The sequence below is a fragment of the Protopterus annectens genome, chromosome 13.part0 (assembly GCF_019279795.1).
Source record: "Protopterus annectens isolate FY-2018-M chromosome 13.part0, PAN1.0, whole genome shotgun sequence".
Classification (NCBI taxonomy): Eukaryota; Metazoa; Chordata; order Ceratodontiformes; family Protopteridae; genus Protopterus; species Protopterus annectens.
The window spans coordinates 1133063148-1133090007 of NC_056747.1; the positions used below are offsets into that span (position 1 = coordinate 1133063148).

Below are 26860 nucleotides of genomic sequence, written 5' to 3' on the forward strand. Positions count from 1 at the left end.
TGATACTTCAGCTCAAACACAAGTTAGTTGGCTATGACAATTGGCTGGTTAATTGGTGCCATTCCAGGGAGATACAGTGTGTGTGTCATTATGGGTGGTGATGGTTGACAGGTCAACCTGCTTCATCAATGACAGCTTGCACCTCTCCCCTCATGGCTTTTGCATACTAGTTAAACATTTTCTGACCCCCAAACTGCATTTTTTAGGGAGAATGGAACTTCTCAATATCCCAAAGTAACAAACTACAATTCAAACACCATTAAGGTGGCATTTCTTAATGCTATAAGTCTTAAAATAAAATTATCTAGTCTGAGGTCTGTTGACTGTCAGACACATCCATTTTTGTGTAATTACTGAAATGCTGTTTCAGTGTATTGACAGCACTCCCACAATACCTGGATTCATTGCCTATCATGTTTTCAGACCACAGAAAGGTACAAGGTCATATCTGTAGTTATTCATACTAACATCATCACATGTCAGGTCCTGCACAGTAACAGCATAGTACTTCTGGAGGTCTCAGTGATACCCCTAAAAAATGCTACGACATTTCTGCAAACTACAGGTCCCCTTCCATGTCTCCTTTGCTTAAGAAGGAGAGAAAATATAAGTATTAAAGCTAATGCATTACTCATGGGTGACTACTCACCCATCAACTGGAAAACCTATACAGCCAATAATAAGTATGCATAGAGATTACTAATTTGTTTATCCTGATTCCTAAATCAAATTCTCCTCTTTGTCACCAGAGGTACAATTCCTCTTGACCTTGTCCTTATAAATAGTTCCTGCACCTGTACTCCTTTGTTCAGCTCTTCCACTTGTCTGTTATTGTCTCCCTCACAACTGGCACCCATGACCTCATGAATTCTACCTTATTAAGAGAGTAATCTAAGACCAGTCTCCTGTAATTCACTGACATGAGAAAGTTTAAATGGGGCTGCCTCTCTAAAAATCTCAATGGCAATGCTGCTGCATGTACCCCCAAATTCTACTTCCACTTAAATAGCTGTATTGAGGCATCTGCTCCTCTCCATCACAAGTGTAATGGGAAGCACAGAATAGACCTACATGGTAGAATTTTCACATAAACAAACTGTATATAACAAGAGGAAAGATACTTGCTGTATGGAATAAATCTCCCACCCCACAGCATAAAAACTGGCTAACAGACTCTTCAGTATGAAATTAAAAAGAGAAAAGCTAGCTTTGAATTGAAGGTTGCCACCTCCACAAAAGACAAGATAAGCATAAAGCCTTTTTTGCCATATTAGGACTCTCAGACATAATATCCTGCACTGCTGTTAAATCATATCTAATGATGCTACTTACTCTGATTCTGAAGTCATTGCCAACAGCTTAGGAAACAAGTCCAGCTCTGATTTGTCCTTGTTCACAAGGCACTGACTCTCCTTTGCTACCAATACTGCTACTCCTAAAATCACCCTAGATCAAGTCCTATCCACTCTGGCTAAAACTAAGAACAGGAATTCCATAGGTTCCCATAACACTCTTAGCAAATGCAAAACAAGCTGTCTGAAGGGGTCTTTTATAAGATGAAAGTGCTTACTATGATCTGTTTTTATGTAATAACTTTTCTTGCTTTTTTTGTCATTTTTATTTAGTTTCATTTTATTGACCATTGGACTGTGACACCTTTCATTTGATTTGTTTGATTTCAGATTTGTTAACAGGGAAGGTGGGCTGATCCAGAGACCATTTTCAGCCATGAACCAGTTCACAGTCATAAATAAGCACAATGATGCTGACAGAGCAATTACAAAAAAAGGTAAAATCCAACGTACAAACAACTAATACAATTGAAATGTAAAGTCTTATCATAGTGGAAAGAATGCAATAGTAAAACAATATAATTAATGCAGCAGTATTTAGTGAAGCAAAATTAGTGTACAGTATGCATCTAAAGAGTAACTGGCAAACATGCAGGTATACAGTTCTACATCTCAAGGAATGGAGAATGAAAATGGAAGAAACTGGTTTAAGACTCTGAACTTTCAATGACCTTTCTGTAGTCGTGGAATTGATTCCCCTCAGCCTTCATTGCTCTAACTGTGTGACTCTGAGCAATGAGCAAGACATTTAACCAGACAGTGCTCTTGGGCTGAGTCTGAAAATGTGGATCATTGCTTTACCCTGGTTAAAAAATACAAATAAAGAATAAAATTGGGGAAGCAGAATGAGCGAACACACTGTCTACTGAATAGGAAGCATTTACACTTACAAAGAGCAGCGAGATGTTCTTTTAAGTTTAGTGTGGAAGTTAGAGAGACATTCTTGTGCTCTAATATCAGAGAGATGATTCCAACACATAGGGTGATTTTACAGAAGTTTCCCCCCATTGTGATGGAAAAATGAGTCACTGAAGTGTGAGTGCCCCCACTTTTGAGATTTGAGGGTGCGTTTATGTTTTTTTGGCTGTAAAATTTATTAGCAAGTGTGGGACGGTGTTCACAGCTAACTAATTTAAATATTAATGAGATGAACTGAAGGAAGATTTTGGCAGTAATGAATAGCCAGATTATTCTTTTAGGAAGTAAATAGTCACGCTCCTTGGGATGAGGAAGCTGTATGAAATGGCAGATTTTATTAATAGCTTTGGTTGCTGCTACTAATGGATTCATCATTTTCACCATAACATCTATAGCATGTGTTTCTGTATCAGGTGAGGAGATATACCCTGATGCATGGCATAGATGCTCCAGTATACAAATACTTACACTGGTGATATTTGACATTTTTAGCTTTCTCAGTTTTGAGGGCTGGCAGTGGCATGCAGTGCAGATGTTTCTCATTTCGGTAATGTTTTAAGATTTTCTGGTATGTGTTCATATCCTGATGAGGGTTTTTTTAATAGCTTTCCTGGTTTTAAGGTGCAGGCTTCCAGTGACATTAGTGCAACATATTTTATGTAGCATACAAGTGCATGAAACTAGAAGACAAAGGGGTACAAGAGTCCTTTCTGCTGAGCCAGTCATAGCCACTTCTGGGAGCCATTAACTGCAATGGTGGCATTGTCTTACCTTCCTATAGGTGAAAAACCAACCACCTTCTAGAATCTTGGTCTTTATTTCACCCTGCAAGCAGCTAAAATCACCAGGTTTTACTATGAATTTTTCATATCTAATGTGTATTCTCTGAGATTCAGAGAATGCATGTGAGATATGCATTGTTATGCCTGTTCATTTATAGCCCACATTCCCTGAAACTGCTATGTGTTGATCTCAAAGATATCTGAAAGCTGGAGTTAAACACCACTTTAGGAAAGGAACTCCAGACCCAGTCAGTATAGAATTCTTAGTTTTGGTGATAGGATTTCTTTTCTCAGCTGATGATGCACTAAGTGGAACTCGCAGTGGTTGGCTTGTGGGGTAAACTGAAGATTTTCAAGTCAAACTGTAGATGCAGGCATGAGTTATCCCACTGGCACAGTGAGCTTCCTATGATGCTTATATATAGTTTAAAATGAAACTTGTGTCACAGATAACTAACCTGGGATTTGGGATTGTTTGGAAACTTTTAGTAAATTCTTCTCTATCTAGGTATGAGAGCTGAATGGCTTCAGAACAGCAGCTCTTTTGTTCAGAAAAAATCAGAAATACTGAAGGGTAATATGGAGTAGAAGAGCGAGAGGTTGACTGATAGCTGGTCTGCAATAATGTAGAACATTGCTTCAGTATGTAACACCATTCATCCTCAGCAGACATTTTTATAGGTTCACATGTGATTCCTAGGCTAATGACCCCAAGAGACCCTTTTAAGCCCAGCCATGCTTCCCAAATGTATCTGAGAAGTTTTTATACCCGAGGGTTATTTTAAGGGGGTATGTGTAATTTTGGGCATGGGTGGCCACGTATTTACCATCTGCTTCTGTATACTTGCAACATAGGTGCCAGACCAGGTAAAAAAAATTCTAATTCCTCATCCACTGGTCCACGTTACTGTTGAAATGGGTTAGGGAAGAACTCTGTTTCACATGGATGTAAGTCTCTGAGATACATATTTGTGTCACCAACAGGTCCTATTTATGTTGCCAGTGAGGGCAAGATCCTTAGGTTGGGTAATTCTGATATTATTTGTTTTTTGTAGATGTGCAACAGACCCATCAGAGGGGGGTCAGAGGATGCTTTGTAGGTCTGGCAGAGATTGCCTTTTACTCAGGTACAGGGATAGGGCTTTGAGGTGGCCCACATATGACATGTTGTTTAATCCCTGTATTCTTTTTGTGGAACTTCTATGGATACTCCATTTGTTGCATATTCCTTGTCAGGTATATACTGAAAGGGGCATTGTACTCAATTATGATGGCCGAGCACAGTGGAGTAATGACATCCTTGGACCTAGATACCATTATCCTTGCTTATAAGTTGTGCAACACAGATGATGTCCTTACTACAGTAGATACATGATGGTCAAAGGCCACGTTACTGTTTACCCAAATCCCTAATCACTGGGTTTGCTCTTAGGGGTGTATTTTCAATGCAGTAGTTTCCAGTGACAGCGATCTTCCAAAAGGATACTATTATGCATTTTTTGGCATTGATTATTAGACCACGGCTCTGGCAAAACTTATTAGTCTATGTTAGGCCTTCTTGGAGGGTATGTGTCTTTGGGGGATTATATGACTGCAAATTTGTTAGCCATAGGCTCTTAAGGTTGGCATTGACTTCAGAGAAGTAGATTTCAAAAATGAGTGGCCCAACTCTGAGCCTTGAAGGAATTTGCTAGTGACTGGCTCTTTTGTGGATGTAGACTCCACTATCCTAACTTCTTGGGTCCTACCAGCTAGCTATCCAGTGGGTGACATAAGATTTATTTATTTACTTTTTATTTATTTATTTTACATTTGTTAACCGGGTTAGTCCAGCTGAGCATTAGCTCGTTTTCAGTGGCGTCTCGAGGAGAAAAGCTCCGTAATTAGTATTAACATTTTACATACAGTCAGCAAAAAAATTGCATTGGCAGCTAAACAATTTGTTAGAGAAATAACACTTTACAATAAAATTTTACAATAAACAGTTGGGTACAAATGTCAGAGATCAAACTGTAAAACACATTTACAACAAATCATACAGAAAAGCAGAGGAGTACAATGTCAGAATTCTTACAACAAAAACTTAGGTACAATGTCAATGTAGGGAAAACAGTGTTCATTATTTCTAAGTAGTTATATACAGTCTAGGTACAGATGGAGTAGTAAGGTAATGTAGAGGTACAGACTGAGTAGTAAGGTAATGTAGAGGTACAGATGGAGTAGTAAGGTAATGTAGAGGTACAGACTGAGTAGTAAGGTAATGTAGAGGTACAGATGGAGTAGTAAGGTAATGTAGAGGTACAGACTGAGTAGTAAGGTAATGTAGAGGTACAGATGGAGTAGTAAGGTAATGTAGAGGTACAGACTGAGTAGTAAGGTAATGTAGAGGTACAGACTGAGTAGTAAGGTAATGTAGAGGTACAGATGGAGTAGTAAGGTAATGTAGAGGTACAGACTGAGTAGTAAGGTAATGTAGAGGTACAGATGGAGTAGTAAGGTAATGTAGAGGTACAGACTGAGTAGTAAGGTAATGTAGAGGTACAGATGGAGTAGTAAGGTAATGTAGAGGTACAGACTGAGTAGTAAGGTAATGTAGAGGTACAGATGGAGTAGTAAGGTAATGTAGAGGTACAGACAGAGTAGTAAGGTAATGTAGAGGTACAGACTGAGTAGTAAGGTAATGTAGAGGTACAGATGGAGTAGTAAGGTAATGTAGAGGTACAGACTGAGTAGTAAGGTAATGTAGAGGTACAGACTGAGTAGTAAGGTAATGTAGAGGTACAGGTGGAGTAGTAAGGTAATGTAGAGGTACAGACTGAGTAGTAAGGTAATGTAGAGGTACAGATGGAGTAGTAAGGTAATGTAGAGGTACAGACTGAGTAGTAAGGTAATGTAGAGGTACAGATGGAGTAGTAAGGTAATGTAGAGGTACAGACTGAGTAGTAAGGTAATGTAGAGGTACAGACTGAGTAGTAAGGTAATGTAGAGGTACAGATGGAGTAGTAAGGTAATGTAGAGGTACAGACTGAGTAGTAAGGTAATGTAGAGGTACAGATGGAGTAGTAAGGTAATGTAGAGGTACAGACTGAGTAGTAAGGTAATGTAGAGGTACAGATGGAGTAGTAAGGTAATGTAGAGGTACAGACTGAGTAGTAAGGTAATGTAGAGGTACAGACTGAGTAGTAAGGTAATGTAGAGGTACAGATGGAGTAGTAAGGTAATGTAGAGGTACAGACAGAGTAGTAAGGTAATGTAGAGGTACAGACTGAGTAGTAAGGTAATGTAGAGGTACAGATGGAGTAGTAAGGTAATGTAGAGGTACAGACTGAGTAGTAAGGTAATGTAGAGGTACAGACTGAGTAGTAAGGTAATGTAGAGGTACAGGTGGAGTAGTAAGGTAATGTAGAGGTACAGACTGAGTAGTAAGGTAATGTAGAGGTACAGATGGAGTAGTAAGGTAATGTAGAGGTACAGACTGAGTAGTAAGGTAATGTAGAGGTACAGATGGAGTAGTAAGGTAATGTAGAGGTTAAGCAATGAGACAGAGAGGTAGATGAATATTAAGACAGACAGTGGAAAAGAAAGGAGGGATGAGGGACAGAAGCTAGGGTTAGGTAGTTTCAGGGATGATGACTACAATGGCAGGACCATTTATTTATTAGGTATTCCCGAGTGGCTAGTTTGAAATGTTTTGTTTGGTCAAGGAACCTAATTTCTAGGGGAAGTTGGTTCCAAGTTGTAGCAGGGTTATAGTTATAGAGTAAACACCCTGATTTGGTTTTGGGTTTATAGATCTATAGGAAGTCTTGGTCTGAGCTACGTAGTGTCCTGGTTGGGGAATATTTAGTTATAATTGATTGAAGGCTAGGGCAGAAAGATGGTAGATGGAGGATGGAGTGAATAATTAACAGTTGCTGTAGTAGCAGCAAATGAGAGAATTCGAGCCACTGCAATTGTTTAAGAGATGGGCAATGGTGTGACTTGTAGGTTTGGTTTGCAGCAAATCTGGCAATTCTGTTATACATAGTTTCAAGTCTGGTTATGAGTGTGGTGTTAAGATTTGTGTATAACTGAGAGCTATAAAGGAGGGTGGGAAGAAGAAATGCATGGGAGAGAGTTATTCTGGATGAGTTGGTTAAGTGTCTTTTGTTTCGGTAAAGAAGTCAGAGTTTCTGGTGAGTATTTTTGATAGAGGTGGTGATTTGTAGATCAAATTTAAGCTGATCATCTATTATGACTCCTAGAAGTTTAGTGCTAGGGTCAGCGGTAATGACAGTGTTATTGCTAGATAGGATGGAAAATGTGGTTTTGAGATTGATGAGGTTTTTTGGGAGGAAGAGTAGGAGCTTAGTTTTGTCATAGATCATAGGATGTTAGTAGGTTAACAGCCCTAGAGCCTTTCTAAGCCTAGCCATTCATGCCCTAATTTTCCCCGTTATCAATGTCTACAGGCTAGAATGGCTTTGGTATATGCCTGTGATTTAGGGCATCTACAAACTGCCACAGGCAACAAGCTAGGGGTGAATTTGTGATTTTTCATTTATTGGCCCAAATTGCATTTGAATAGGCTTAGTTAAGGAACAGCTATGTTTCACATGAATGGGGAGCCTGTTCCAGAGAAGGGATAATCTTTGAATCACAAACCTGTCCCTTGAACATGTTTTGTTTATGTCACAGACAAGGTTTAGAGCCTTAGATTGGGTAATTCTAGTGATGTTTGTTTTGTAAATGTGTAGCAGATTCATCAAAGCCAGATCTGAGAATGCCTTATAGGTTAGGCATAGATCACCCCTTAGTAGTCTGTTGGAGACCGAGTACAGGGACAGGGCTATGAGATGATCTGCATAGGACATATTATTTGCCCCATGTATTCTTTTAGTGTGTCGCTGCTCCAGATGTTTCAAATTCCTGGTCAGGACTCAGGTACATTCCAGAGGGTGCATTGCACTATATTATTGGTCTAATGAGGGCTGAGTATAGTGGGACTGCTCCACATAGAAGGATTTTCTCACTACCATGGACAGATAGTGATCAAAGTTTAGATTACAGTAAGCCTGAGTTCCCAGTCACTTACCACTGGGTCTAATGTTGTAGTTTGCATGGGTGGTAGTCTTCCCACAGGGTATAATTTTGTATTTTTTGTATTGCGTTTAAGTTTGTGGTTCTGGCACCAGTTATTTGTCTGTGTCAGACCCTCCTGGAAGATGCCTACATCTCTGAGAGGATTGAGTGATTGCACTCAGCTTGCACTCATTGGCAAACTTGGTCAGCCAAAGGCACTCTACATTTGCTTTGACTTCAAGGAAGTATATTCCAGACAGGAGATGTCCCAGTACTGAGCACTGTGGGGCACCACTAGTAACAAACCTCTCCATGGAGATGGATTCCCCCACCCTAACTTCATGTGGTCTATCTGTGAGCCATTTGGCTATCTATTGGGTGACATAGGGATTTATGCCTAAATTTGTGAGTTTGTCTATAATAATTGAGTGAGATATTGTGTCAGATGCCTTTGCTAGGTCAGGGTAGGCAGTATGTATTGTTTTGCCTTTGTCCATGACATTAATGACCTTCTTGAAGAAGTCCACCAAGCTTAGTACTCATGACCTGCCTCTGACAAAACTGACCTGGGATGGAGCCCACTGCTTGAAGATTTCCTATGTCATTGTTTATCAGGTCTACAATAATTCTTTCAATGTCCTTGCATATAAGACTAGTCAAACGTATGGGTCTGTAGTTTGCTGCATCTGCTGATGGTCCAAGCTTGTGTAGAGGGGTGACTATTGCAGTCCTCCATTCCCTAGTGATGGAGTCTGTCTGGTGGTTGGGGTTGAATAGAGATTCTAGTGACCCTAATAGTCATGTTGCAAGATATTTAGGAGATATCAGGACCCACTGATGCAGTGTTTGTAGCTCAAGAGAGTGCAGGGAGGACCTGTTCTTTACTGATAGCTGGTGGTAAAATGGTAGAGGGTATTTTGTGGGGGGATTGGGGTTGACAGTGGATTGAAACTGGAGCTAAATTTATTTGCCAGCAAATTTGCTATATTCCCCAGTTCAATATAGGAAGTTCCATTCTAGGGCATAGTGGTTTATATCTGATTTTGTGAGTTTGTCTACAATGTCCGAGTGGGGTATTGTGCCAAATGCTTTGGCCAGGTTAAGGTAGGCAGTATGCAATGTTTTGCCCTCATCCATTGCTTTGGTGATATTCTTGACAAAGTCCTCCAGGTTAAGCAGGCACAATCTGCCCTTGACAAAACGAAAGTAGGTTGAATCCAGTGTCTGAAGGTTTCCTATGCTATTGTTTATTATTTCCATACTAATTCTTTCCCTGGCTTTGCTTATGGGACTAGTCAGATTTATGGGTCTATAGTTACCTGGGTTCATAGACAGCACTTCCTTGTGCATGCAGCCTGTCTGGAAGCTACAATTAAATAGTGATTCTAGTGGTTCTTACAGGGCATGTTTCAGGCAATGAAGGAAGCATCATGCGATATTATCAGGGCCCATCAATGTAGTGTTCTTGGCTTTGGAGTGTGCATTGAGGACCTGTTCCTAGTGATAGATGTGGGAGTTATTGCTGAGGGTATTTTTTGAGGAGTGTCTTGGGGGGAGTAGGTTGTAAAATTGGAGCTAAATTTGTTGGCTGGTAGATTTGCTATATCTTCTAGCTCAGTATAGGTAACTACATTTACAATTGGTTTGGCACATTGTTGTGCATTGTCCTTGAGGTTGTGGACATGACTGAAGAATGTCTTGTGATTGTCCTTGGCCTGGGAGGCTATTTCTACCTCAGATTTGGCTTTGATAGACTTGATTCGCCCTCCAAGTTGCTTGTTTAGATTGATGAGAGACATTTTATTCTGCCGGGTGTTGCAGTTCCTAATTTTGCCATCATTTTCGTCCTTTTGTTATACAGCTTACTGATGCTGGAATTCGATCAGTGCAGCTTGTTTTTTTAGAGTTTGTCCTGTTTTTACTCCTGGTAGATACAGATGTCTCTTAATAGAGAGTAACATGATTGTACAGGGTTTTCGTCAAAGATTCTGCATAGGCAGCGGTGCTCTCAGGGTTTAGGGGGCTTGACATTTTGCCAGGATGTCACTTAATAATAGACAGTTTGCATTACAGTAATTCTTAAAAGTTCCAGGGTTAGCTGGAGAGAAGTTCCTTCTGTTCTGGGGGTGGGATTAGACTTTAACTACAGTTATCACTGAAGTACTGAGTCATGAGAGACAGGAGAAAAAGTGACCATTGTTCATAGACGGCAAAGATTATATATTTATTTTTGTACCTGCTGTTTCAAAGGAGACAATTTTATTTTCCAACCTGACCAGTGAGACTTTTACATGGGGGTGGGGAATGCAGCATTCTCCTATGTTTGTGAGGACTAAGTCAAGGATGTTAGCATCCCTAGTGGGCATATTGGACTAGCTGGTCCAGGGTGTTTTTGTTAAAAAGTTCAGGAATCCTTGGGCTGGCATATTTGGGATTATGTATGATTCCCAGTTTATAGTGGAGTTAAAGTCTCCCATGAATATAGAGTTGAATTAAATAAGAGAGTTTCTAGTATGTTTAAGCATGTGGTATGGGTTTCCTGGGTCACAGAGGAAGGCCTATAAGTTGCAAGGATATATTATGGGAGTTTGCTTGTAGTAATGTGGACGTGGATAAGCTCAAGCAATTCATACCATTTGACTAGCTTTGAGGTGTGTTTGTGTCCCTGCCTCTGCAGCAGCTGATCTAAATATGTGGAAAGCATTATTGTCCTGCACAGCCAAGGTAGTCTGTGTGGCTGTAAACTATGTCTCAGTAACTGCCCACACATCTCCATTTTCCATGTTGAGGAGTTTGTTTATACTCCTGGCATTGAGTAGAAATACTTTTCAGTTTTGGGGGTTGGTTTTGCTATAACAGAAGATTTATCAGGTTGGCAATGCCTAAAAAAGGCACTATGGTGGTGGACAAGGTTTTAGCCAATATTCAAAAGCCTAAAGGGGACAGGTGCAGAGCATCCCTGGCAAGGCAGCATATTCTGCCAAACACATCCTCTCAGGGTGACAAACATACCTCTCAACTTTCCAGACTTCTGTAGAATGTCCAAATTTTTGTCTCATATTTCTGCTATGTTCCTCATGAAATTTGCAATTTACTGGCAAATCATTGAGGAGTGAAGTAAATAATTTCATATATTTCGGTTACAGACTTCACATCTTTTGGAAAATGAATGCTAATGCAAAACCTGTTATTCTAGCAATGTTACAGGTTTATAAGAGTAATATTTAAAATTTGGCCCTGATTTTGCCCTCCTTCCCATCATTTTTGGCTTTGCCCGTATTTTGAGGTTGAGTGACATTTTGACACATATTACACCCCCCTTGAATGACTCCAAAAACTAAGCCAGTTTTTAAAGTCAGTTATCTTCTGCTCATGTTGTGCCATCATTCACAGACAAGGATGACTGCTACATGATGTGATAGCACATATGGTGAACGAGATTTAAGTTTACAGGGACGCATCCCATGTCCTGGTTTCTTAACTTCCACTTACTAACCCATTTAGACCAAAGCTGCCCTATTAACACATTTGTTTCCCATTCTAACAGAGTGGCCACTCAATATAATATCAAGTTGTGTGTATGTATGTGTGTGTGGGGTCCCTTCCTTTGAGGGGGAAATTAGACTTTGACTACAGTTATTGCTGAAGAAGTGAGTCATAAGAGAAGGAGGGAAAATGACAAATATCCATATTTGGCAAAGATTATTTACTTTTGGTCCTCCTCCCCAAGCTGCTCCTGCATGTTAAATTCATATAAAATGCTTTCTTCACTCTGGCTAATCTCACTATTAATGTGGCTTGGGCTAGTCAGGGCTACCCTTCTGATCTTTTGAGAATACTCCTGCAGTGAACAATGTTAGATTCTGCCTTCTGAGATAGCTGGATATCAGCCAATTTGTTCTACCCTAGTCCAATGTACTGGTTCCACTACTCAATCCATGGTCATGTGTAATGAAGTCAGGGCTGCAGCTTATAAGACATTTCATATCATTTATCTAAATGAAACAGGACTGAACTATTGGGTTTATACCCTTTATAACACTACATTAGATGTTCATGAGATCCATACAACAGGAACTGCTCAAAGCTGCTAAGAAAACACTTAAAAAAATTATATACGTGCATACATATATATGTGTGTGTGTGTATGTATATATATATATATATATATATATATATATATATATATATATATATATACATATATGTGTGTGTGTGTGTGTGTGTGTGTGTGTGTGTGTGTGTGTGTGCATGTGTATACATATATGTACCTGGATATATATATATATATATATATATATATATATATATGTATGTATGTGTGTGTATATATATATATATATATATATATATATATATATATATATATATATATATATATATATATATATGTAGGTTCCCTTCAGATGACTGAAGTTTTAAAACTTCGAACGTTCTGAACAGAGATCTCCATACAGCGTGGAATGGCAAATTTTCCCTTTTTTTCACTGTAGAACAATCTTGGAGTTGGTATATTTAAGTAGTGGGGGATGTGGGGTGCAGGGGGGCTTTTTTTGTTTTTCTTTCAGGTGTTTGAAGTCTTGATACTTTGATCATATGGTCTTGGCATGTGTGTATGAGTTTGTTGGGTAAGACTATAAATAAGAGGAAAGAGGTTCTGTGAGTCTCTCTAAGAAGCAGCACAGCAGACGTTCGACAACCAGCTTCCGCTGTAACAGGCTGAATATCTGCTTACATGCTGTAGGAAAAATGGCTTATAAAGCTATCCGTATGTTGTGTTCACTGCCATAAAGCAGCTAAAACCAAATTTAAGAAACTCTCTATCTACCTTTAGATGAAAGTTTTATGCTGGTTAATAACGCTGTGTGTGACTTTAATGCTTTGTGTACTGTAGAAAAAGTCAAGTTTTGTGTTTCCCTCTAGTCCAGTTGTGGCTGAGAAAGGTACTTTGGATGAATCTGTTTACTAAGTAAATGAATGAATGAATAAATGAATAAACAAACATACAAAGCCTTCTGCATTTTTATTTCCCATATTGCACCATTGCACTATACAGATTTTAATATTACCTACCAAACATATAGTTGCAAAAAAGCATAATGAACAGTGTAGTGATTTCAAGTAAATTTGTAGGCTGAGTCCGTGTGACATCCAGTTGTACCTGGGTTCAGGAACTCAGGTCATTCCAGGTGCCAGTGAGAGACAGAAGAACTACATTTATGGGAATGTATGCTTCTTGTCAAAAGGATGTTACCAATCTATGATTTGTCAAACTTCTCTGGAATTAATGCAGGCATTTTAGTACAAGCAGTGTCATAAATTACACACAAAACATGCATTCTGGAATTGTCACTGGCTCAAAAATTACTGTACTGATGGTGCATACCTTCATCATGCTTGGCTGTGAGTCTACATCAAGTAACACACCTGAGGCCTTTGTAACAGTTCATGATTTTTTCTTGTTTTAGCTTCATTACAGCAGAACTTTATTTTCCAATATATGGGGTCTGTTCAACCTGGGTCCCTATTGGATTACCGAAGGTTAAAAACTTGAAACGTTATACGGCCGAGACCATATGATCAAAGTTTTGAAACTTGTAGGTCACCGTACAATGTGGAATGAGAAATGTATTGTTTTCCTCACTATACTGCAATCTCGGAGTTGGTATATTTAATTAGCAGGGGGTGTTGGGGTTAAGGGGCTTGCCCCCCTGCAAAAATGTAAAAAAAAAAATGTTTTTATTTTTTTTATTTTAGTTTTCAAAGTTTTGAAGCTTTCATCATATGTTCTTGGCCAAATGATGTTCGAAGTTTTGAAACTTCAGTAATCTGATAGGGACCCATTCAACCCCACCTACAGCATGTAAAATTTGTGGGTGTATGTTACGTTACCGAATCTTTAAAAGTTCAATCATCATATGGCTGAACACATATGATTGAACTTTTAAAAGTTCGAAAAGCTAAGAAAAAAAATAAACAACAGAAAAAAACTACCTTACTGTTTTAAGCAGGGGGGCAACCCCCCCCTGCACCCCCACACCTACCGCTCTTGCAGGAAAGGGAAATCTTCCCATTCCACACTGTACAGAGATTTTCGTTGAAATGTTCAGACTTTTAAAAGTTCGATCATATGGGTTTGACCATATGACGTTCAAACTTTAAAAGTTTCGATAACGTAATATACATCCAAAATTTGCAGCATTCATTTGAGTGACTCATGCTCTATATGCACACTTTGTATATGGATAATGCACATATTGTTTTCTTACAGATCTATAATGTATTTTTCTGTAAAATTGATTTAATTGAGGAGTTTTTCACCTTAAACCTCAGATAAAATAAATAATAAATAAATGTCAAAGAAACAAACAAATAAATAAGCACATAAATAAACATACTCATAAAGTAGCAAACAGTAGTAATAAATATACAAGTAGCACAAGTAAAGTACATACAATACATACCACAGCTTTGAGGAACAAGGACAGACAGGAGCAAAACAGTCCTGTTCTTGATAAGGGTGGAAACCATTAGCACTCTGTCACCCATTCTGTTAAGCAAGTGGAAGGGTTTGAGTTGTGGCCATAGGTGTTTGACCTGCTAGTGGACTTTTGGAGGGTGTTCATCAGAATGAACAAGAGAAAGGGAAAAAAACAAAATGAATGGTTAAAAATGGTAAAATAGTAAAAATAGAGACTCTAAAGACTGTGGTTCAGTCTAAGTTTGAAAAGCTGGTCTCAGTTTGTAAAACCATAGGATTGGGTAGTGTTGAAATAATTGCAGTACCCCATTTAGGTTAAAGACAAACTATAAGCCTATAAAGACATCTTGTGAGGTAATATACATGTTACAAGATCTCCCTCACTACAGGCATCAGGAGTTAAAGTGCATAACATGTCATTCCGTAGTCACATATACATCTTTTAGTATAATTTGTCTGCAAGAGGTGTTCCTCTGAAGTAACTTTGTATGTATGCTCCTCACTGAATTCCTACATCATTTTCCTCATTCATTTGTTTTCATTTTTCTAATTATCTGGTAAGTAATGTTGGCATGCTAATGCCCATTTTTTCAGTTATGACTTTGTAAGAGTACAGAGACACATGATAAAATGGAATTTCATTAGGATAGCACAGGGTACTGCCAGTGATATGGACAGGATTCATAACGGTACTTATTGGAGTACTGGCAATTGCAGTTCTGAAATACAAGTTATTCAAGGATACGTTATAAAAAAATCATATTTTTCCAAATCGTGACAAACTGGAAACTACTTTTAACAACTTCTTTCTATGCCTCATACAGAAAGTAAAACAGATCTGTAAAATAAGCTGTATCTAATAAAGAAATTATTTGTCCAGTGCTATAGGCAACATCTCATTTTATGTGTTTTTATCTGAAAAGACTTCAGGCTTTTTTTTTTCTTTTTTGTGAAATGAAGCTATCATCTTTTACTTACGTCTATTCTCTCCTTTTCTGTTATACTTTCCATACAGTTTTGTAAGAGTCTTCTCCTCCAACACACACACTGGTAAACACAAAATATCATGTACAATTGTATATTTAATTCTAGAGACAGATCTGAAACACAGTGAGCACCATGGAAAACACTCCTCATAACCGAACGTTTGTAATCTCAGACATGTCTAACACAGGCAGAAGTGATTGAAACGCTTTTGATTGTTTCTGCCTGTGCTAAGTTTGTGCAAGAGTGTGCACAGTCGGGTGAAGATCCACTTCTGCACTGCGTTGTGACCCATAAAATCACAGTCACCCATGTCTACATTAGAAGGAAAATAACTGATTTTATTACTTTTGCAAAAATTCTGTTTAGATAATAACAACTTGTGGTCCTGTACTTAGAGAAATAGTTAGGGCCAAGGTGATGTGTTTTTAATGCTGACGAATAAACACCAACCCCATTTAATTATACAGACTCATTCCTTCATGCTTGACAAATAAGACAGCCTCATTCCTTAACCATTGCCTGTCCATGATTAAGGGAAATGTACTTTACACTTTCTGATAGAATTATGCTCTCTGTGATGTAGTATCAGCTGCTACAAACCTTCACCCTGTGGGTCTCTGTGATTGGTTCTGTCTGCTTCCACTTAACATCATGCATGCCCACAGCCTAGTGGGCATACCTGGGCAACATAGGAATGAAAACATTAGCAAAGTTTAATGAAATTCATTTAACAGTAACATCAGCAGTATAGTTAGTATTAGTAGTAATAAATTCATTTAACAGTACCATTAGCAGTATAGTTAGTATTAGTAGTAATAAATTCATTTAACAGTACCAGTAGCAGTATAGTTAGTATTAGTAGTAATAAATTTGTTTAACAGTACCAGTAGCAGTATAGTTAGTATTAGTAGTAATAAATTCATTTAACAGTACCAGTAGCAGTATAGTTAGTATTAGTAGTAATAAATTCGTTTAACAGTACCAGTAGCAGTATAGTTAGCATTAGTAGCAATAAATTCATTTAACAGTACCATTAGCAGTATAGTTAATATCAGTAGTAATCTCAGTCTTGCTCTCTTACTTTTGCCGTAGGTTATCCAAGTCATCAGCTAGGTTGTCCCTCTCAATTTCCAGTCTAGACTTTGAGTTTCCAAGTTGGTCTACCTGTCGCCGGAGTTCCCGTAACTCTGCCTGATAGATGTCCCCAATCTTAGTGGGCTCCTTCTCTCTAAACTGGGTCAGCTCAGCCAGTAGCACTTTGTTCTGTTGCTCCAGATAGCGGACCTTTTCAATATAGCTGGCAAAGCGGTCATTCAGTTCCATCATTTCCACCTTTTCATTGGTCCGTGTCTCCTTGAACTCTGCATTTACAGAATCAGAGAGGCAAAAGTCCACCTTGTCTGTGTGTAGCATTAATGAGCGGACACCAGGTAACCCAGGAGAGCGTGTGTTGTAGGAATACACTCGTGATGCATGACTAGGGGAATGGATCCTACTCAGAGGCAGAGAAGAGCTTAGACGAAACCTGCTTCGTACAGTAGACACTCTTGATTTTTCCATACTAGTCATCTTTTTGCCTTGCTAATTTCTCGTGGTGATGCTGGTACGTTCTTGAGTCAGACAGAACTTTTTCAACAGTTCAAATGCTTTTATACAAAAGTGATCCTTTTTTTTCTTTTTGAAAGTCAGTAAACCTGGAGCATTTCAGGGTCCTAAAATCTACAGTTCAGTTAGCACAAGCTGAAATCAAAGTTAAAATGTATTCAGACATGAAAAGAGCTGTGACTGTGGGGGCTGGGAGAGATGAGATGGTAATGAAGATGTGCACACAAACTGGAAGCATTTTCCCACGGTCCTTTAGTTAAATTTATTGTCACAGAGCTTAGAGCTGTGAGAATTAGCTTTTTTTGTTGTGTAAAGCAGCGGAACATGCTTTTAAGAAACTCAGAAAACCATAATTATATGGAAAGACCACATCACATCATGTACAGCATCAGTAATGCTTTAACTTATGAGGGGCAGTATTAAGATAAATTATATTGGGAGAAGTATATGCCTACCTACAAGTTCTTTTTCCTGCATAATTTTGTCATTGTTAATAGATACAAATAATTTTGCCCTTTCTGATATAAACCTAGTTGCGGCTGTGTGATCTTTGCCTTTTCCAGCAGTGCGCAGAATGTACAGATGTTTTCTTCTTTTCTTTGACAGGCTTCCCAATGAACTCTTACTAAAAACAGTCTTTACCCACTTACAAAATGTATTAATTCTGCTTGCTAACACTGCAATTTCATCATGTTGCTGACTTTATTTCTAGTTATGTTCTGCTAGACAACTTATTTTCATTTTTTTCTACTCTGCAGTAATTATCACCATGTCTCTTTTTCCGTATTGCTCTTCATCCTGCATTATTTAATTCAGACTTACCTTTTGTCCTCGCCTCTGTCCTTGTGTTACAGTGTTTCCCTCCTTACTGTTCCATTTGTTATCTTTAACCCTGGATTTATCTCTGCTCAAGCATGTATAGTACAATTTAGTCGAATAATTGATTACATGCTCAGGCCACAAGGAATGAGTACAGCTTCTTTCCTTGTACGATTGTGCCATGACTGGTCGCTATGACCTAGATTAAACAGGTATGGACCCTGATCATTATGCAGATTTTATCAACATCAAAGAAAAACCTATTGTTTTTGAAACAGTCTTTGTGATTCGGTTATTCTTCTTTTTGTCAGTATATAGTACCTCCTGCAGCTAACAACTATTCGGAGTATTCCGCGTACGAATTTGGTAGTTCTATTGGAAGACTTAAGTGTTCATGAGGGAATGATGTTGATACCCTTAGGGGTGTAATTTTGGTGACCAGCTTTCCTGATCAGTACTTGAGTGATGACTCGTTTAAGAACATCTGTCCTAGTCAAATGCTGTCAAACAGTGATACTTGAATACAAGGATGCTCATAAGTATACTCTGTGCCAAAGGTTAATGATTTACTTCATAGCTCTCAGCTTGTATGATTTTAAGCACAGCACTATGGTTTTGCCCTCAGATTTAGCCTTGCTTCTGTTAGAGTTATGGATTTCCTTATAAAGTCAGGCCTCTGTATGAGTACATAACTTATTAAAAAATAAGCTTATTCTAAGATTTTGTACCACTAACTATATAGGGTCTAGTACATGATTTCTGTCTCTCTGTTATGACTTCTAACAGCTAGTACTATGACTTTTACTGCTGAAAGATTAAGAGGTATGATCGCCTTTGTAGTTATGCTTTCAGACATGAGTGCATACAGTATGTTCTGCATGCATGGATCAAGAGAGGAGAAAGCTGCCAAATGATCACTATTTTGTGATGATTTGGTTCATATGGCTAGGATAGTGGGCAGACAACCAGGGAGAGTATGCATTTATCACAGACGATTATGGTTATGCTCTGCTAATGAGATTCATCCTGCAGTTCTGGGTTTGATTCCTGCAATTACAATTTGCCTGCAGTTTGAGTCTGAGCTAGACAAATAACAAAACCATACTTCTAGGCCTCTACTGAAAATGAGCTTCAGCCCTATTGGAAACCCCCATAAAATCTAGTGAGGGTGTTCTTGGAATGCCTAGCCAATGCAACTGTGTGGGATAAATTCAACTTCACCATCAGAAAGGCTTTTGGTATATACCTAGGGAGACTAAGGATATGGATTCCAAATGAATCTTGTTCACTGCCTCAGCTACTGAGGTGACAACATACAGCCATGGCTGAAAGATGGTCAGTGCTTGTCATAGTATTAATCCTCATACAAGCTGGCAGATACTAGCATGAAGCTGACAGTATAAAGAAAGAGCCCCCGTATGCAGTGGTGTTATAGGCACTCACTAGACTTTACCAGAATGTACAAACAGGTCAAGAAAACAATAGCCGATGAAGACATATGATTGCCTACCCTGGAATATCTTGTGTGAGTTGCTACAACAGTACAGGTCCCCAGGTTCAATGCTGTACAACATTCACTTCCTCTATTTGAGCACCATGTCCATATTCCTGGTGTCAAGTCAGCAGAGACATTCATTGTGGATGTAACTCTACACATATGATGTGTCTCTTCCCCCTCTGCAGATGAAGGACATCATGGAGATATTATATTCCTTAGCCTGCCATGGGACATTTGGGAATCTCACACGATGTGTTAAAATTTTTGCTTGAATAGGGAATTCTGTTCTAACTGTTCAGCTGGATACCAGTACAAAAGATGTGTTCACAGATGCAAACAATGGAAATTAGGAACCTTTGAAATGTTGTTTGGCACATCCTCTTTGAAAGGTGAGGAGGTCAGTCATCTGGGTTGAGAGGTGTTAGATAAAGCAGTTTGGGACCTTGTGAGAAGGTGCACCAGGGGCAGGCATGGTGAACTGGAAGGAAGCTCAAGGAAAGACCTAATTCATGCTGGAGGGATTGTATCCCTCAACTTGCCAGGAAACTTCTAGAGATCCTGCAGAAGGAGCTGGGAAATGTTGCAGGGGGTGGGAACCGGAATTCTGAGAATGATAACACTGTGACCCTCACCAGTACAAGCAGTTTGGAAAATGGATAGGTGAATGGGCCACTGGCTTTCTTGTCAAATTAGGTTCATACATCTGTAAGAACATTCTGGGCAATCATTCTACACACCATTATAATCCTAACCAATAAAATGCATTCAGAAGTCCTCTCTATCCTCAGTGAAGGTAAAGCAATATAGACTGAGTGTGAATTTGAGTCTGCCTATCCAATTATCAGACTTATCTGGATGATGGGTGCCTAGAGAGGAGATGTGGTATTGTTTGAGGAAGTCAGGAGTGGCAGAGAAGTATGTACAAGGGTAGTGTGACAGCGGTGAGATCTGCAGTGGGAGTGACAGATGCATTTAAAGTGGAGGTGGGATTACATCAAGGATCAGCTCTGAGCCCTTTCTTATTTGCAATGCTGATGGACATGTTGACAGATGAGATCAGACAGGAGTCTCCATGGACTATTATGTTTGTAGATGACATTGTGATCTGTAGTGAGAGTAGGGAACAGGTGGAGGAGACCCTGGAGAGGTGGAGATATGCTCTGCAGAGGAGAGGAATGAAGGTCAGCAGGACTAAGACAGAATATATGTATGTGAAAGAGAGGGAGGATAGAGGAATAATGAAGATGCAGGGGTAGAGTTGGCAAAGGTGGATGAGTTTAAATACTTGGGATCAACAGTTCACAGTAATGGCGAGTGTAGAAGAGAGGTGAAGAAGAGAGTACAGGTAGGGTGGACTGCATGGAGAAGAGTGTCAGGAGTGATTTGTGACAGACGAGTACCAGTAAGAGTGAAAGGGAGGTCTACAAGAGGGTAGTGACACCAGCTATGTTATATGGGTTGGAGACAGTGGCATTGACAAAAAGGCAAGAGTCAGAGCTGGATGTGGCAGAGTTAAAGATGTTAAGATTTGCACTGGGTGTGACGAGGGTAGACAGGATTAGGAAAAAGTATATTAGAGGGTCAGCTCAGGTTGGACGGTTTAGAGACAAAGCCAGAGAGGCGAGATTGCATTGGTTTGGACATGTACTGAGGAGGGATGCTGGGCATATTGGGAAAAGGATGCTAAGGATGAAGTTGCCAGGTAAGAGGAAAAGAGGAAGGCTTAAGATAAAGTTTATGGATGTGGTGAGAGAGGACATGCAGGTGGTTGGTGTGACAGAGCAAGATGCAGAGGACAGGAAGAAATGGAAACAGATGATCTGCTGTGGTGACCCCTAATGGGAACAGCCAAAAGAAAAAGATCTGGATGATGGCAATGGTGCTTCTTTACTTTACATGTAATGAAAGTTTATTCTAGGGGTGGGGGATATGTTGGGACATGACTCTATCATGCCAACATGCCTTATTTATCTGTTAATGAAAGCTTAGATTATTTAAATAGATGTTTGAGGATTTTTTTTTCCAGGAAGAAATAGTAGGTCAAGGAAAGTAAGATCTTTCATAACTAGTCACGGATTACCACAAAGGAGTCTATAAGAACTTAAACAAATGTTGTGAATATCTGAAGAAGGAAAAAAAAAACAAAAAACAGTAGAAGGATGCTCCAATTTAGCTCACTCAGCAAAATACAACTAAAAACAAAAGCTAAGCGATGCTCCACACCATAAAACTTGACTAAACAATTTATTTAAGACTATGATAGCGACAAAACAACAAACAGAAATACAGAGGACAAGCGCTTTCAGCTACTAAAGCCTTCTTCAGATCCACATTCAAAAACCACTTCAACATAATATAAAGCTTCTATCAGCCAATGACAAATAATATGTAAATATCATGTTTTAGCTTAACCAATAAAGGTGCTTATACAAGCAACTTTATCATCTAATGTACTTGATTATTCTAATGAACTTTACCTAACAAATAAAGGTAAAGATGTAAATCAGACTTCACTTTCCTAAATATCATTGGCTTAAGCTAGCCAATAGAAGTAAAAATGTAAATCAAACTTCTCTTCTGTATGGATCGATAGTTCACATCACATTTATATAAGAAACTACTTGCCAATATAATTTTCTAATACTTTGGTAGTTAAAATACCTATAATATGCAAAATTCACTTAATAAAAACGCACCCTTAAAAGCATATATTAAAACATAATATCTGAAGAAGTTCTGACACTGTTTAGGGATGAAAGCACTTATGCAATACAATACATCTTGCTATAGAGGCGGTTCCTCTAGCATTTTTTGTTCTGTTTTGTTTTATTTTATTTTTATTTATTTTATTTGCCATTTGTTAACCGGGTTGGTCTGGCTGGGCAGATGCCCTTTTTCAGCAGACACTCGAGGAGAAAAGCTCCAGAAGTACAATGATTACAATTTGTTACAAAAGTGAATTACAGATATAAACAAAAGTAAAAGTGCAGATATACAATAAAATCCTATAATGATATTATTTTTTCAAAACAATTTTTTTTTTTTTTTGCAGGGAAAGCGCTCTACTCCAACACTGTTGCCAGAAATTTGAACTCTCTTCCCCTATCCTTGTCCACTGCCCCCTCCACATCCATATTCAAAAACTCCCTCAAATTGCACCTTCTTAGTACCTGGTTATGCCCTTTCATCACATAACCCTACCCATACTACTATTAACTCCCCAAACTCCTCTCTGATCACATGCTGGATCTCTGATCCCCTGTAGGCTTGGTCATCTGAAAGGGTACTTTTAACTGTAGAATCTTACTTGATATATTTTCTTCTCTTACCAATGTATAACTGACATTGTCTTTTTATCTATGTTCTATATCTTCTTTTACCTGGAGTGTTTTATTAATTTCTTGTTATATTTACTATGCTCAGCATATATGATAAAACCTGTTTTGTGTATTATGCTGGCTGTACTGTATTTGTATAACTTGATGCTGGAGCTTTTCTCCCTGGGCCTCCGCTGAAAATGGACCTGGTCCAGTCGGGATTTCCTGGTTATCAAATGTAAAATTAAATAAATAAATATTTAAAGAGTAATTAATACACTTATAATAACATGTACTTGAATTGTGGTTGAATGGTAGGCAAATAGGAGCTAGGGGAAAGGAAAGGAAAGAAGATAGGCAGGCAAGTCCTACTTATGGAATAGAGGTTAAGTCCAGGAAAATAGCAGGGAGGGGACAAGGTAAGAGAGAGAAAGGTATAGGTTTTGAGTCTATAACAAACTGAATATGGCTAGAGGGCTGCTAGTTTGTCCGAATAACTGAGGATTTTGAGGACACTGATCTTTTTGGTTAGAGATATCTGAGGTTTTTCAAGTTGAGTAGTATGGTTAGACAAATAAATGTCAAAAGGGGTATTATATTTAATAATGTATCTGAGGAGAGATGAAAAAAGAGAATTTAGACTTATTTGGCTCTAGAGAATTTGTTTGTTTGTGTCTTTCGGCTTTTCCCAGTTAGGGGTCGCCACAGCGGAACTCCAGTCCGCTAATGATTGGTAGTTGATTTTTACATGCCGAGTTACCAGCCCTGATGCACAACCTTCAATGAAGGTACGCCCATTCACGCATGTCTCCACGCAGAAGACGCTCTAGCTGAGAATCAAACTGGACAGCATCTTACTGTGAGGCGACAACAAATTAGTTGAGCCAGACATAAGGCTTTCCAAACCACTATAGAAGCATGATGGTCAGAAAATAAAGAATTATCAATAAGAATTTTTTAACATTTAGCTTAAGATCATTGTCCTTACACCAGCCGTTAACATGGTCTAGCCTATGTTGGAGCAATTGTGAATCAGTGGAGGAATAAATAACAATATCCAGTTTGCAGTCATCCACTATATTAGATAACCAAAGACCAGGAATGTTGACTTGAAGTTCTGAGAAACAGATGACAAATAGAAGAGGGTCCAGTAGTGAGCTCTGGGGTACACCGCTGGTAAATTTTTGCTTTCAGTTGTTGCACCTGCAGCTCTAACCACATAGGTTCTGCTAGACACTCAGTTTTATATTCAGATTTTTGTCTGTCAATAATGCCTTCGCCAGGTCCAGATGTATGGTAATTATTGCATAACCTCTGTCCACTGCTTTAGCAACTTTTATTTCAAAGAAATTAACGAGTTTAAAGAGGCAGGGCCTCTCTTTGACATAGCTGAATTGATGAGGTCTGGGGTTAAGAGAATTTCAATGTCCAGATTAATGAGGTCTGACATAATATATTCCTTAACTTTACATATAAGGCTGGTGAGATTAATGGGTCTATAGTTACCAGGGTCTGTTATTGGGTCTTGGTTGTGTAATGGCACTACAGTGGTTGTTTTCCAGACTTCAGGACTGTAACTAGTGGACAGACTTAGATTAAAGAGGTTAAGGAGGGGTTGAGACAGGCCATATGTGGTACTCAGGGGTCATGGATAAGGTGTCCTTTGCTTATGAGAGGGTTGAGAAAACTTTTTCCATAGTAATTATAGGAGTTGTCTAAGACTTTGGAATCTGTCAAATACTTATGACTGTAATTAGAGTAAAATTTATATTAAACACATCAGCTAGGATATTAGCCATTTCATTTGGGCCAGAGTGACTAGCTTTATTGTGGTCTAGTTCTAGAGTGGCCAGCTTTATTGTGGACTAGCTCTAAACATTGATGGGTGCTAGCTCTTAACTTTGTGCCATGGTTAAAGAAATATTTGTAGTTATTTTTGGTTTCAGTGGCTATTTTAAGTTCACATTCAGCCTTGAGCCTCCTAATAGCACCCTTAAGCTCTTCACTTGTTTCCTTAAGTATATTCTTAAGGAGGGCAGAATGAGACCTCTTTTAAGAATTAAGTAATTTCTTCCTTTTGTTATATGGTTTATTTATATAGGTATTGGGTGCAGATAGGAACTGCTTTATCATTGCCTTAGCACTGTAACTATTTAAGTGGGAGTTGAAGTCAGAAGGACAGGATGGTGCCTATAGCAGTGGGGTCCATTGGAGGGGGATTATGGCTGCATTTATTTAGATCATCGAGTAACTGAAGAAGATTTGCTTTGCATAAATTACAAAAGTACTTGCATGGGAAGTACCATCAGTTTTAGGGGAAAAGATCACTGATTTATGGCTTGATTTAATGAGGGAAGACGATACATACTGCCATGTTCAAGAAGTGGACATATTTGTGGAGACATGAACAAGGGTATTTGGATCCCTAGGAGGATGCTTAGCTATTTATACAAGGGAGTTTGCATTAATAATTTTAGGGAAGTACTGGATATGCTGATCATGGCAATATAAATCAACCAGATTAGCCAGATTACTGACTGATAAATTAAAGTCCCCCAAAAGAAAGTGCTGGGATTAATGGGGATTTCAGCAAAAGCATTACTTTAGCTATCATGATCAGAAGGGGACAAGAAAGGTATTCCTTAGCTAGCTATGAAGTTATGACTAATCTTGTTAAGAGTTATTTGGACCTGTAAGAGTTCAAATTTTGGCAAATGCTGATACTTTCCCACAGTTGTCAGTAGATTTGGAGAACAGGAACAGACAGAGTGTTTTCTTTGCATTGAAGTAATTGTCTTTACAATTACATATTTGTGAATGTGTTGGAAGTTGTAGCAGGACCTCAAGTTCAAGCATTTTGTTAAGACTCCTGACATTGAAGTAGGTATACCTTAATGCATTCCCATTTAGACTTTATGGGATTGAAATGTTCAGCAGAAAAACTGTCTAAAAAGTTATTATTGGGCATGAAAAGCTTTAGCCAGAATGTAAAAGTCATTGTTATACAAGTGCAGCCCATCCCTGCAAAGCAAGAATGCTTATCAGCCATCTTGTACAAAGGTGATACACACTAAATTTCTCTAGAAAGACACCAGCTATATAATCAGTTACTAGGCCAGTTATGCCTTTGAATGTCAGCATCATTCCGAGTGATGAAAATTCCATTGACTAGGGGTATAACTGGCTAATAGCAGATGTAATTTTTCAATGTATATAAATACTTTCATCTTGTACCTATCTGCCTTCACATACAGAGTAATGGATTTTTGCAGGCTTCTGTCAACAGCCTTCTCCCACTTACTCATGGCACAAATATCTTGGGACTCTTCCACAAGTTCTACTGTAGTTATCAACCCCCAAACTATGTACAACAATGGTCAGCTAGACTCGATCAGCTTAAAACATTCATTTTCTGCAAGCTACACTTACTGATTACTAATAAATCCAACAAATTAAAAATATCATGTCTCTACCTCCCAACATAAACAATTATTATTCAATCACTTTATTTATTTTCTTATAAGAGGATAAAAGTCACTGCAGTGACTTTCAGTCATTGTAAAGTCAAAAACAAGCATATAAGCCTTAATGGCTAAAACAGATAACCTGAAATGATCCCCTATGTTTCTTTGTAAGTCAGCTGCGGAAGCATGTATGCTTCTTGTGTATATATCATCCTCATTTCAAGATAACAGCTACCTACCAATCAACATGAAATGAAAGAGGAAAAGAAAAGCCTGGATAAAAAGAAGAAAAAATAACTCTGTTACATAAATGCAAGGCAAATCATGTAGCTGATGAACACATCATCCAGATGAGGAAGTGTAGACTGAAGGAATACGGAGAAGAATCCCGTTAGAAGACAGAAGGCAAGTTTACGTCTGGTAACGGCAGGGATCATCTATGACATCTCTGAACATTGTTGTAGGAAGTGAATTCAGATCAGTCAGATCTGATGAGCTTAATTCATAAATAGCAAAACACCAGGACTTGGAGATGGTTGTAGAATCCAGTATAAAAATATTTATTCGACACAAGCG

The 26860-nt window shown here is 38.6% G+C and overlaps 1 protein-coding gene across 1 annotated transcript in view; it reads right to left on the reverse strand.

The window, feature by feature from the left end:
- LOC122788151 (glial fibrillary acidic protein) overlaps positions 1-17389 on the reverse strand; it is a 179605-nt gene extending 162216 nt beyond the window's left edge. Inside the window, exon 1 of the mRNA XM_044055117.1 lies at positions 16663-17389. Coding sequence (XP_043911052.1) covers positions 16663-17150 — 488 coding nt within the window. The 5' untranslated portion in view covers positions 17151-17389. The remainder of the gene's footprint in view (positions 1-16662) is intronic.
- Between the last annotated feature and the right edge of the window lie 9471 nt (positions 17390-26860).